The sequence below is a fragment of the Ostrea edulis genome, chromosome 10 (genome assembly GCF_947568905.1).
Source record: "Ostrea edulis chromosome 10, xbOstEdul1.1, whole genome shotgun sequence".
NCBI lineage: Eukaryota > Metazoa > Mollusca > Bivalvia > Ostreida > Ostreidae > Ostrea > Ostrea edulis.
The window spans coordinates 39009461-39022775 of NC_079173.1; the positions used below are offsets into that span (position 1 = coordinate 39009461).

A 13315-nucleotide genomic window follows, 5' to 3' on the forward strand; every position below is an offset into this window, starting at 1 on the left:
TGTAACAATTCATAAGACTGTAAGTTACACATGTAACAATTCATAAATCTGTAAGTTACACATGTAACAATTCATAAATCTGTAAGTTACACATGTAACAATTCATAAATCTGTAAGTTACACATGTAACAATTCATAAGACTGTAAGTTACACATGTAACAATTCATAAGACTGTAAGTTACACATGTAACAATTCATAAGACTGTAAGTTACACATGTAACAATTCATAAATCTGTAAGTTACAGTACACGACACGAGTTTTATACACCCCACCGTGGAAAGACCACGGTGGAAAATCCACGGAGATACACCGTGTCCTCCGTGTTCCACGGTGTGTGTTATTTGCGAATACACACAGCTGCTAAGAGCTTTGTTCTGGCCACGGGCGCCTTGCGGGAGATGTGAAAATGTGCCGCAGGCCAAATAATCAAGATAAGGGTGGAATTTTAAGAAAAGAAAAAATGTCAATATTTCCCCTCCCCCCCCCCCCCCCCCCCCCCCCCCTGATACTTATATTGTTTTTCAGCATATTGAGCTGATTCCAACGATACCAAACACTATATATTATGTTTTTAAGAAAACATGGTTTTGACTTTTTTTCTTTTAGTCTTCTTTCTTCATTAAAATATTCTTAAATTCTATGTTTAAATAATGCGTACTTGCAGGCAATTCCTGTTTTGAATGCGAATTAGTATATTCAGTAAATGAAAAACATACATATACAACATGTGATAGGGATATTTAATAATTATGATGTGCTCTCTCTCTCTCTCTCTCTCTCTCTCTCTCTCTCTCTCTCTCTCTCTGTGACAAATGCGCTGTTTAACATAATTACCTCCATCATATTGTGTTGATGTGCATCTTGGCAAATATAACTTGATCCAATATAGAAATTATAGCATTGTCGATGATTAACAAATTGGAATTAATTTATTACGTAATTAATAGAAGCAAAAATACAAACCATCGAATGATTTATTTTTAAAATCCCGAGTTAATTACATTTGACCGAGACTTATGTTCGATGTACTTTGATAGAGGTTTTCATAAAAAAAATGTTCATCGGGAGTGTCTGGATAATGCAATGATTTTTGTATAATAAGTATATACCATGCAAATTCCTAGGGTCTTTCTCACAGTATAACTAAATTACGGTTAGCAAGTTTGGGTTTTGACTTCTCATAAAAAGTGTGAAATATATTGGGTCGGCGCGATATCAGATCTAGTCTAAGATCACGGGTATCTTACGCCGACCCAATATATTTCACACTTTCCGCAAGACGCTAAGCACTTCTGTTGATTTCAAATACACGGATTAGCTGACCCCCATTGTTCTACTGAGGCGAAAACCCCTTCGAATTTGCATGGAATGTACAAGTTATACACAGGTCATTGTTATAGTCATACATTATAGTACCGCTAATCCGACAAACATTTTTTTAAATTTTGAATAAATTATTGAATGACGAAGTATGACCAAACTGAAGATTGAACTTTATAGAGCCCCGTGCTAACATTACTTATATTTTTCAATGTATCAGAAGGGGTATGTTGCCGGTTAAGTTGTATAAATTTCTTGACAAGCAATAAAATAACAACAAAAATGGTGCTTAAATTTTCCGATTACGAAAATCTTTCAAGTTTTCAAAGTACACCCTCTCCGATTCTACGTGCTTGTAATCAATATTTAAGGATGTAAATCCTCGGTGTCAAATACAACTAGTTCATGAAAAAAAACTAATATAAATATAAACAGAAATGACTTAACGATTATTTGCTTTTATTCATATACGCTATCGATTATTAAAATCTTTAATTTAATCTTTAGATGCATTAGATAATGAAAGCGAGAGAGAGAGAGAGCATTGGTAATCATTGATTATAATATTCATGAATGTATGCAGATACGGGAAGTTTAATACGTTCAGTATAAATCTTGAAAGTACAATTTCTTTCTGTTTAATTATCCATCCCCTTTCATTGTGATATTTTTTTTATTTCCCATTTTGTTTTCTTTACATGTTAAATTTTTCGGCTGGTCCGGGTTAGGACTAATGAATGAGTCCGTCCCCCCCCCCCCCCCCCCTTTCTAAAACGATGTTATGTGCTTAGCTGTCTATCTCCCTCTCAGTCAAAAATAAAATAAATACATGCTATATATACTGCAACATCATTGGATTTACTGGATAATTCTTCGATTGCACCTTCATAATACATGTTAATGCAAGCGGACTATCTAGGCTTCTTTTTTTTTCATCTTCGTTAGCTGAGATTATTCGTGCACGAAGGCACAGTTGACTCAAAACCCATTGCTAGCGGAGATTAGATGAATTTTACCCCCGTATTATGTTATAACTGACCAAAACCTAGTACGTTTGTTTTACAACTTTCATTCAGAAGACGCGCAAGTTATTGAGTTACTGAATAAAAACGAGAAAACGTCTGCATTTTTATTTCAATCGTTGTCAACTCTTTACTTTGTGATATTTCAAGACTACATGTACTCAATTCAATTTATTGGATCTCATCACCATTATGCAATGGTATACAAAAATATAAAGACAAAAAGCTGTTATATATACATTTAGTAAATAATACATGCGTGTAATAAAGTATTTATCAAGTTAGAAAAAAACCTTAAAAAACCGTGTTATGATTAATGTGAAGTATGGGCATTCTAATGAAATTTTCTTAATGAAAGTATGGAGTTTTCTAAAGGTTTGTTTAACAGTAAAGATAGTTTTAATATTTATTTGTTTAAGTGATAAAAATTTGATTCTTTGCTCACATTGCTTCACAGTTGAGTACATAATGAAATTCATATCCAATGTAAACATGTACATGTATATAGCTGACCTTAATCACATATTCCTAATTACAATGAAAACCTTACGTAAAAATAAACTATTGCTTATGGTACACATTTCTTTGAACTGCTGTTTATCAAATTGAAATTACTGGCATGTGATTGTCGTTGTTCATGACCCTTCTTTTATTTGGTGAAATTGTGCTGCACGTGCCGTGAAACAATGTACCGAAGAGTGGTGGGAATAACACAGGTGTTTATATACAGGATGTCGAGAATTTGGGCGTTTCATAAAAAGGTGTGAACGTCTGCAGGGAAGTCTACATACGGATATGAACCGAAAACACCAACGTATCATTAAACAACAATTACAAGAATTGAATGATTTATAGCTAATTTCTAAATAAGTAATGGATTGAGGGCATGTATGCTGGCCAAGCGAAAAGTTTTTTTGGGTGAATCATTTCGGAAATTTTTTCTTTGTTTTATCACACGGAGGTACACGGTGGCATCGACGGAGGTACAGGTGACATCCACGGAGATGCGCGGTGGCATCCACGGAGATCCTCCGTGGACTTCAATGTCTAGCTCGCGCGGAAAAATAGGACTTCAAAGGTGCCGACAATTTTAAAGGTCCACCGTGTTTGGGGCAAATTTGTTCCACCGCGTTGCGTGGAACACGCATAAAACTCATGTCGTGTACTGTACATGTAACAATTCATAAGTCTGTAAGTTACATGTAACAATTCATAAGTCTGTAAGTTACATGTATAACAATGTATAGGACTAAGTTACATGTAACGATTCATAAGTCTGTAAATTACACATGTAACAATTCATAAGTCTGTAAGTTACATTTATAACAATGTATAGGACTGTAAGTTACATGTAACAATTTGTAAGGCTGTAAGTTACACATAATCCATCAAGTTTTAACACCTTCACCATTCCGCCGACTAATGTTGTGACATAATTTTTAATTACGAACGCATATTACAAGTTTACTATGATGTCATATGGTAGGTAATTTGAAACATTGAGCGGCATATTTGTTAAAATGTAAAAAAGAAAAGAAACACAATATTCATATTATCAACATTTAAAAACATTGTTGTATTTAAAGGCAATTCCTTCCATGTTCATTACTCAATATGCCTATGCAGAGCACAGATTTACATGACATTACTCTTAATCTAATGACATGCATTTTGAACTTGTTTTTTAAAGTGATTACTATGATTTTGATTACTTTTTCGCTCAAAAATAGCATTGATATATGCCTAATCATGGGGATGTTGCATGTGACCTGAATTTGCCATTACACCATTCTCTACCCAGAGTTCCGTGCGCTCTTACACCTCTGTCAACGGCTTTTTACAGAAATCTTGTAAAAGTTTCTAATATCCAACATTTATGTTTTCGACTATATATATAGTCATACTATGAAATGTTTTGGTGCAATTAAATTGATGATTACTGTAAATTGTTTAAAATCGCCATTTTCTAATCCTAAATTTGGAACTACTTCGTAATATGGTATGAATGTAGGACATACACGTGGTGAAGATTTAAATGTTAACATGGAGTCAAAAGTAAGAAAGGCTGTAAAAATACGATAAAACTTGTGAAATAAAAGACAAACAGCTAAATGGTAAATATGTACTCATTAAAGTGCCAGTGGGCTATGAAAAGAGCCTGATGTCATCACCTGTTACCAGAACTTTTAAACGGAAAGGAAACCGAGAATTATTGTTTATATCACATGATTATATTGTCATGTGATTCCAAGCGTTGGCAGAGGTGCATGTGAAGCTTGCGTAACACGCCCTCTGGTGAGAAAATGTCATTACACATGCATTTAATATACATTCAATACGCAATAGCCTCACTTTGCGTTCACACGGAGCTAATGGAAAGTAAATTTGAATCGCATTAAATCGCTACGTAAATTTTAATTCGAAGTAAACTAATGCACATTAAATTTTCCATGTGAACGTGGTTCAGATTTGATGCGCATTAACTTACGTTATGTTTGATGCAAATTAAATTCTTTATATGAATGAGGCATTAGTTTGTTAGAAACTCTGTGAAAAACAGAATGATGTGTACCGCAATACACCCCCCTCTATGTACAGACACTGTGATAATGATGTGTACCGCAATACACCCCCCTCTATGTACAGACACTGTGATAATGTGTACTGCAGTACACCCCCCTCTATGTACAGACACTATGATAATGATGTGTACCGCAGTACACCCCCCTCTATGTACAGACACTGTGATAATGTGTACCGCAGTACACCCCCCTCTATGTACAGACACTGTGATAATGTGTACCGCAGTACACCCCCCTCTATGTACAGACTCTGTGATAATGATGTGTACCGCAGTACACCCCCCTCTATGTACAGACACTGTGATAATGATGTGTACCGCAGTACACCCCCCTCTATGTACAGACACTGTGATAATGTGTACCGCAGTACACCCCCCTCTATGTACAGACTCTGTGATAATGATGTGTACCGCAGTACACTCCCCTCTATGTACAGACTCCGTGATGATGATGTGTACTGCTGTACACCCCCCTCTATGTACAGACACTGATAATGATGTGTACCGCAGTACACCCCCCTCTATGTACAGACTCTGTGATAATGTGTACCGCAGTACACCCCCCTCTATGTACAGACACTGTGATAATGATGTGTACAGCAGTACACCCCCCTCTATGTACAGACACTGTGATAATGATGTGTACCGCAGTACACCCCCCTCTATGTACAGACTCTGTGATAATGATATGTGTACCACAGTACACCCCCCTCTATGTACAGACACTGTGATAATGATATGTGTACCACAGTACACCCCCCTCTATGTTCAGACACTGTGATAATGATGTGTACCGCAGTACACCCCCCTCTATGTACAGACACTGTGATAATGATATGTGTACCACAGTACACCCCCCTCTATGTTCAGACACTGTGATAATGATGTGTACCGCAGTACACCCCCCTCTATGTACAGACACTGTGATAATGATGTGTACTGCAGTACACCCTCCTATGTACAGACTGTGATAATGATGTGTACCGCAGTGCACCCCCCTCTATGTACAGACACTGTGATAATGATGTGTACTGCAGTACACCCTCCTATGTACAGACTGTGATGATGATGTGTACCGCAGTACACCCCCCTCTATGTACAGACACTGTGATAATGATGTGTACCACAGTACACCCCCCTCTATGTACAGACTCCGTGATGATGATGTGTACCGCTGTACACCCCCCTCTATGTACAGACTCTGTGATAATGATGTGTACTGCAGTACACCCCCCTCTATGTACAGACTCTGATAATGATGTGTACCGCAGTACACCCCCCTCTATGTACAGACTCTGTGATAATGATGTGTACTGCAGTACACCCCCCTCTATGTACAGACACTGTGATAATGATGTGTACCGCAGTACACCCCCCACTATGTACAGACTCTGTGATAATGATGTGAACCGCAGAACACACCCCTCTATGTACAGACTCTGTGATAATGATGTGTACCGCAGTACACCCCCCTCTATGTACAGACACTGTGATAATGATGTGTACCACAGTACACCCCCCTCTACGTACAGACACTGTGATAATGATGTGTACTGCAGTACACCCCCCTTTATGTACAGGCTCTGTGATAATACAGTGTTTGAGACATTCAGCTGTGTGAATTTGCTGTGAAGCAGGGATACATAAATTTTCTGATGCTGGATTAATTAAAATTAACTTTCAAACTTTTTCAGCAAGGGGAGAACACTACCGACATCCGAACACAATCGAAATCTACCCACGTGGACAACATAAGAACTATATATGGACCAAGTGTTGCCAAGTAAGATTTCAAAAATTACTTTTGATGATACTTAAAAGTTTTATAGTTTCATTTGGACCAACTGAAACTACATACAGTAAAACACGGATACAGTGAACACGCTTATAATGAATACACACTGACAGTAAAACACGGATACAGTGAACACACTTATAATGAATTCACACTTACAGTAAAACACGGATACAGTGAACACACTTATAATGAATTCACACTTACAGTAAAACACGGTTATAGTGAACACGCTTATAATGAATTCACACTTACAGTAAAACACGGATACAGTGAACACACTTATAATGAATTCACACTTACAGTAAAACACGGTTATAGTGAACACGCTTATAATGAATTCACACTTACAGTAAAACACGGATACAGCGAACACGCTTGTAATGAATTCACACTTACAGTAAAACATGGTTATAGTGAACACGCTTATAATGAATTCACACTTACAGTAAAACACGGATACAGTGAACACGCTTATAATGAATTCACACTTACAGTAAAACATGGTTATAATGAACACGTTTATAATGAATTCACACTTACAGTAAAACATGGTTATAGTGAACATGCTTATAATGAATTCACACTTACAGTAAAACATGGTTATAGTGAACATGCTTATAATGAATTCACACTTACAGTAAAACATGGTTACAGTGAACACGCTTATAATGAATTCACACTTACAATAAAACACATTTACAGTGAACATGCTTATAATGAATTCACACAATAAAACACAGTTACAGTGAACACGCTTATAATGAATTCACACTTACAGTAAAACACAGTTACAGTGAACATGCTTATAATGAATTCACACTTACAGTAAAACACGGATACAGTGAACACGCTTATAATTAATTCACACTTACAGTAAAACACAGTTACAGTGAACATGCTTATAATGAATTCACACTTGCAGTGAAACAGGGATACAGTGAACACGCTTATAACGAATTTACATGTAGAGCGAAGTGACTTTCATTCCCTGTTGTTTTAAAACATAATGTAAACTATTTATATAAAAATATAATGAATTACATTTACAATGAATCAAACTTGTTTGTTCCCAGCACTTCACTATAAGCATGTTTTACTCTGAACAATAGATATGCTGGTATCTAGACTAATCAAATTTTAATCTTCGCTAAAACAGAAATTAACCATGTTGGCTCCTGCTGTTTCAAAGATGTCCAGGGTTTGTGAAATCTGTTGGCTCTGTCATATCTGCTTTCACCAAATTTGATCATTAATAATTCAAAGTTCTTCAACTCGTCAAGACCACATCAAAACAATGAAATCACTTTGTCCATCTGTCTGTCATAATTTTAATCTAGAGTAGATGTAATTTGTCTCAGTTACATTGTCAGCTGTATTATACACACTTTTTTTCTCAAGAATTTTTGGTGTGAGAAAGGGGCGTGTATTATATACCACAATAGGTGTTTGACCATTTTTTATTTTCAGGTGGAACTCAGCTGTTAAGTCAAGTTTCACTTTGAGACATAGTTTTCATAGATATGTTACGTTTCACACTTTTTATGGTAAATTCAGTGATTGTAACTTGTGGGTCTCCCAAGTCTGTATATCAGATAGAAATACAAGTACCGTATTTTGCCGAATATAATACGCAGTGGTGTTTAATACGCACCCCCCATTTTGAGCCTAAAAGTTGGTGAAAAAACGCACTTCGGGTGTATAATACGCAGCAAAAAATTTTGACCAAGCGGTAATCTTTATTTTATACTTATTGTTAATTTTCACTTAATATTTTTGCAGAAATAATGAATTCTAAACAACGCACAATAATTTGCAAACTTTTTGAGATGAGGTCTACATCGCGGTAATCTTCAATGAGAATCTTCAGGGAAATATCAACCCGGACAAGCCTGTTCATTTCAGCAAAGCACGAGATTTTGTAGCATTAAAATCTTAACTGACTCGATATTTCCTTTGTTTTAAAACTTAAAATCAATCAAATAGCCGATGTTAAAATTAAACAATTAAACTATCGCTTATTTTACTGTAATCAACACACCATGGTAGGTACAAAGATGCAAATTATCAACTCCTCGTTAACTACGATGACTATTAAAATGTGTGAAAAAAATTTTTGTTAGGTATTTCTTTACCCGGAGGGGGTATCTAACAAAAGCACAGTGTACACAACAATGGCTTCGTAAAACACACGCTTTTACGCAAGAATAATTATTTCAAAGATTCAAATTAGTATTTCATTAAAAATTAGGCCTATTCATAAAACTTACAGTAAACCAACTTTTAGCAAGTGACAAAATTATTTTCCAACAATTTTAGCACGTGACAAGGCATTATTGTGTACACATGCTTTCAATAATGGCGGCATGCGATGTAATGAATAGTCAGATCCAATGCAATTTGATTGGCTGTTTGTTTCATGATAATTGAATTATTTAGATATTGTAAGTATATATATCACATTTTCTGCAATTTTACGTTTCTGTAGTAATTTTCTTGAGGTCGAATTTTTTAGTTAATAAATAGGTGAACGTGAAAAGGCGTACAGTATCCGAAGCCTTGGTCTTTGAGTGAAATATTACACTTCTTAATCGCCGAGTTTCATCTGGAAAAAAAGGTCAAAAACCTATTGTGGTATATAATACGCACCCCTTTCTGGCATAAAAATATTCTCTAAAAAAAGTGCGTATTATATTTGGCAGAATACGGTAACAATACTTAATAAATTTTTATATAAACTTTTATTTAATAAATTGTCAAAGATGGATTACTAAGGGGTAATAAATTATAAAAGTAGATAATTCCCATAAATCAATAAGAATGGGATTTTAATATCCCATATAAAATTCTTCCCAAATGTGGGAATACCCTAATATATTTTCTGTAGTTAAACTAATAAATAAATTTGAACAGGCATCAGTTCCCAATACTAAAATATTAATTGGGATAAATTAATTACCCATCTGCTTTGGATTTCCATTTTTTTCCTCTGTCCTCGTCAGTTGAGGCCTTGAGTGAAAAGCTGCTGATGATCAGCCGACCGCTGTTTATATCGTATTTCGTTACTAGAGAAATGACGTACGATCCGCTCCCCTTTCCCGCAATTAGATCTGCACCGGAAGTTTATTGTGCTAAGCGATCTCGTTATAGTCAAAACAATGCGAGATCCGCGGGAATTGGGATTATGTCAGTTGGAGGATCATTCGACGCTTCATAATGTCGGAATAACATAATTAGTATGTTATTTTCAATAATACATTAATGGGAAGTGCCTGTTAATGTGTCAATCTTTGATATGAAAGACTTTGTTATCTCTACGTTCCCAACCAATGGAGGAAACTCGGGATGATAAAGCATGTCGATAGTAACATGTAAAATTAATAAATATCAAGATCGTAACAGATACTGCATGTTTTTTCATCTATTTGAAAGCGAAAAATCTATCTGAGAAAATTACTACAAAAATGTAAAAGTCTAGAAAATATGACACTTACAATATGTAAATAATTAAATTATCATGAAACAGCCAAATTAGAATTCATTTAGATCTGAATATTCTTTGCTTTGTATGCCACCATTCTAGCATGTGTACACAATGCCTTAATTGTTACATGCTAAAGTAAACGAAATCTGGTTCGAAAATAATATGCCACAAAAAAGTTAGTGACTAAGGTTTATGAATATCTTTTAATGAAATGTTATTGGTAGAAAACAAATTGAAAGTCTGAATTAAGTCAGAAAATTTGGAAAAATTATTAAACATGCAATTTGGTTCTCGGAAAGCTTTTTGACATTTCATTGTAATTCAAACATATTTCTGTATTGATATCAATAAGAGTAGTCTTTTTATCTACATGTATGACAGAAAGCTTTTTGAGATCAAAGTGCGCGTTTACTATTCTATTCCAAATTTTCTTACTTCATATTTCTATTTTCTCTGCCTTCAATAGACATAAACACCGAATTCAAACAAGGGACAGAGAAGACGTGAAAATACATGTAGATTAACAGCGAGTGAAAGTTTATTTCCTTGTGACATGAAAATAGATTAACAGCGAGTGAAAGTTGATTTCCTTGTGACATGAAAATAGATTAACAGCGAGTGAAAGTTGATTTCCTTGTGACATGAAAATAGATTAACAGCGAGTGAAAGTTGATTTCCTTGTGACATGAAAATAGATTAACAGTGAGTTAGAGTTGATTTCCTTGTGACGTGAAAATAGATTAACAGCGAGTTAGAATTGATTTCCTTGTGACGTGAAAATAGTTTAACAGCGAGTTTGAATTGATTTCCTTGTGACGTGAAAATAGATTAACAGCGAGTTAGAGTTGATTTCCTTGTGACGTGAAAATAGATTAACAGCGAGTTAGAATTGATTTCCTTGTGACATGAAAATAGATTAACAGCGAGTTAGGGTTGATTTCCTTGTGAAATGAAAATAGATTAACAGTGAGTTAGAGTTGATTTCCTTGTGACATGAAAATAGATTAACAGCGAGTTAGAGTTGATTTCCTTGTGACGTGAAAATAGATTAAAAGCGAGTTAGAATTGCAGATTTCCTTGTGACATGAAAATAGATTAACAGCGAGTTAGAGTTGATTTCCTTGTGACATGTAAATAGATTAACAGCGAGTTAGAGTTGATTTCCTTGTGACGTGAAAATAGATTAACAGCGAGTTAGAGTTGATTTCCTTGTGACATGTAAATAGATTAACAGCGAGTTAGAGTTGATTTCCTTGTGACATGAAAATAGATTAACAGCGAGTTAGAGTTGATTTCCTTGTGACGTGAAAATAGATTAACAGTGAGTTAGAATTGATTTCCTTGTGACATAAAAATAGATTAACAGCGAGTTAGAGTTGATTTCCTTGTGACGTGAAAATAGATTAACAGCGAGTTAGAGTTGATTTCCTTGTGACGTGAAAATAGATTAACAGCGAGTTAGAGTTGATTTCCTTGTGACGTGAAAATAGATTAACAGCGAGTTAGAGTTGATTTCCTTGTGACGTGAAAATAGATTAACAGCGAGTTAGAGTTGATTTCCTTGTGACGTGAAAATAGATTAACAGCGAGTTAGAGTTGATTTCCTTGTGACGTGAAAATAGATTAAAAGCGAGTTAGAGTTGATTTCCTTGTGACGTGAAAATAGATTAACAGCGAGTTAGAGTTGATTTCCTTGTGACGTGAAAATAGATTAAAAGCGAGTTAGAATTGCAGATTTCCTTGTGACATGAAAATAGATTAACAGTGAGTTAGAGTTGATTTCCTTGTGACATGAAAATAGATTAACAGCGAGTTAGAGTTGATTTCCTTGTGACGTGAAAATAGATTAAAAGCGAGTTAGAATTGCAGATTTCCTTGTGACATGAAAATAGATTAACAGCGAGTTAGAGTTGATTTCCTTGTGACATGTAAATAGATTAACAGCGAGTTAGAGTTGATTTCCTTGTGACGTGAAAATAGATTAACAGCGAGTTAGAGTTGATTTCCTTGTGACATGTAAATAGATTAACAGCGAGTTAGAGTTGATTTCCTTGTGACATGAAAATAGATTAACAGCGAGTTAGAGTTGATTTCCTTGTGACGTGAAAATAGATTAACAGTGAGTTAGAATTGATTTCCTTGTGACATAAAAATAGATTAACAGCGAGTTAGAGTTGATTTCCTTGTGACGTGAAAATAGATTAACAGCGAGTTAGAGTTGATTTCCTTGTGACGTGAAAATAGATTAACAGCGAGTTAGAGTTGATTTCCTTGTGACGTGAAAATAGATTAACAGCGAGTTAGAGTTGATTTCCTTGTGACGTGAAAATAGATTAAAAGCGAGTTAGAGTTGATTTCCTTGTGACGTGAAAATAGATTAACAGCGGGTTAGAGTTGATTTCCTTGTGACAGATGCATTCATTAATGTTACAGTTGTGGAAATAACTTGTATGTTGCATTAATCCAGGCATATTTGAGTTTCAGCAAACTGTCACCGGTTCCGACATTTACACGTTTTCCAGAATCAAAATGTCGACAGTATGTCTGTCCACTTCTCTTAATGAATAAACTCCAACAGGAACATGCAATGTGTGTGAGCCTGTGTACAGGTTTCTCTGTGACATAATGATTTATTATATACCATACAATGTGTGTGAGCCTGTGTACAGGTTTCTCTGTGACATCATGATTTATTATATACCATACAATGTGTGTGAGCCTGTGTACAGGTTTCTCTGTGACATCATGATTTATTATATACCCATCAATGTGTCGTTTTTTGATACTGTAGATTTCACGGAGAGTGATCCGGTTTTCTGGATCACCACACTGTGGTTTTCTGATTCCGTATCAGTATCCTCTGAAACTGATAACGTGACAGTGATGTCACAATGCATTAACGCAACGTATTTTGTTGAAAATGTTGATCGCGTCACAAAGAAAAACTGCGTGTACACAAAATAAAATTTTACTGTATGTCTGTGTTTTTGATAATTTGGATTACATTTGGTATGTTATAAATTGGGATTTAAAATGCATAAGAGGATATATACAGGTTACAAAATTGTCAGGAAGCAAAGTTCTCAACAATACAGTTAATAAATAACTGG

General features: G+C 35.2%; 1 protein-coding gene across 2 annotated transcripts in view; it reads left to right on the forward strand.

Annotated features, from left to right (window-relative positions):
* Positions 1-13315, forward strand: part of LOC125666033 (DNA mismatch repair protein Mlh1-like) — a 121812-nt gene that overhangs the window by 11117 nt on the left and 97380 nt on the right. For both annotated transcript variants that reach the window (XR_007366475.2, XM_048899130.2), the window contains exon 7: positions 6621-6709. Coding sequence is in view for 1 of the 2 variants with exons in the window: in XM_048899130.2 (XP_048755087.2) it covers positions 6621-6709 (89 nt within the window). In the remaining variant the exon portion in view is untranslated. The remainder of the gene's footprint in view (positions 1-6620; positions 6710-13315) is intronic.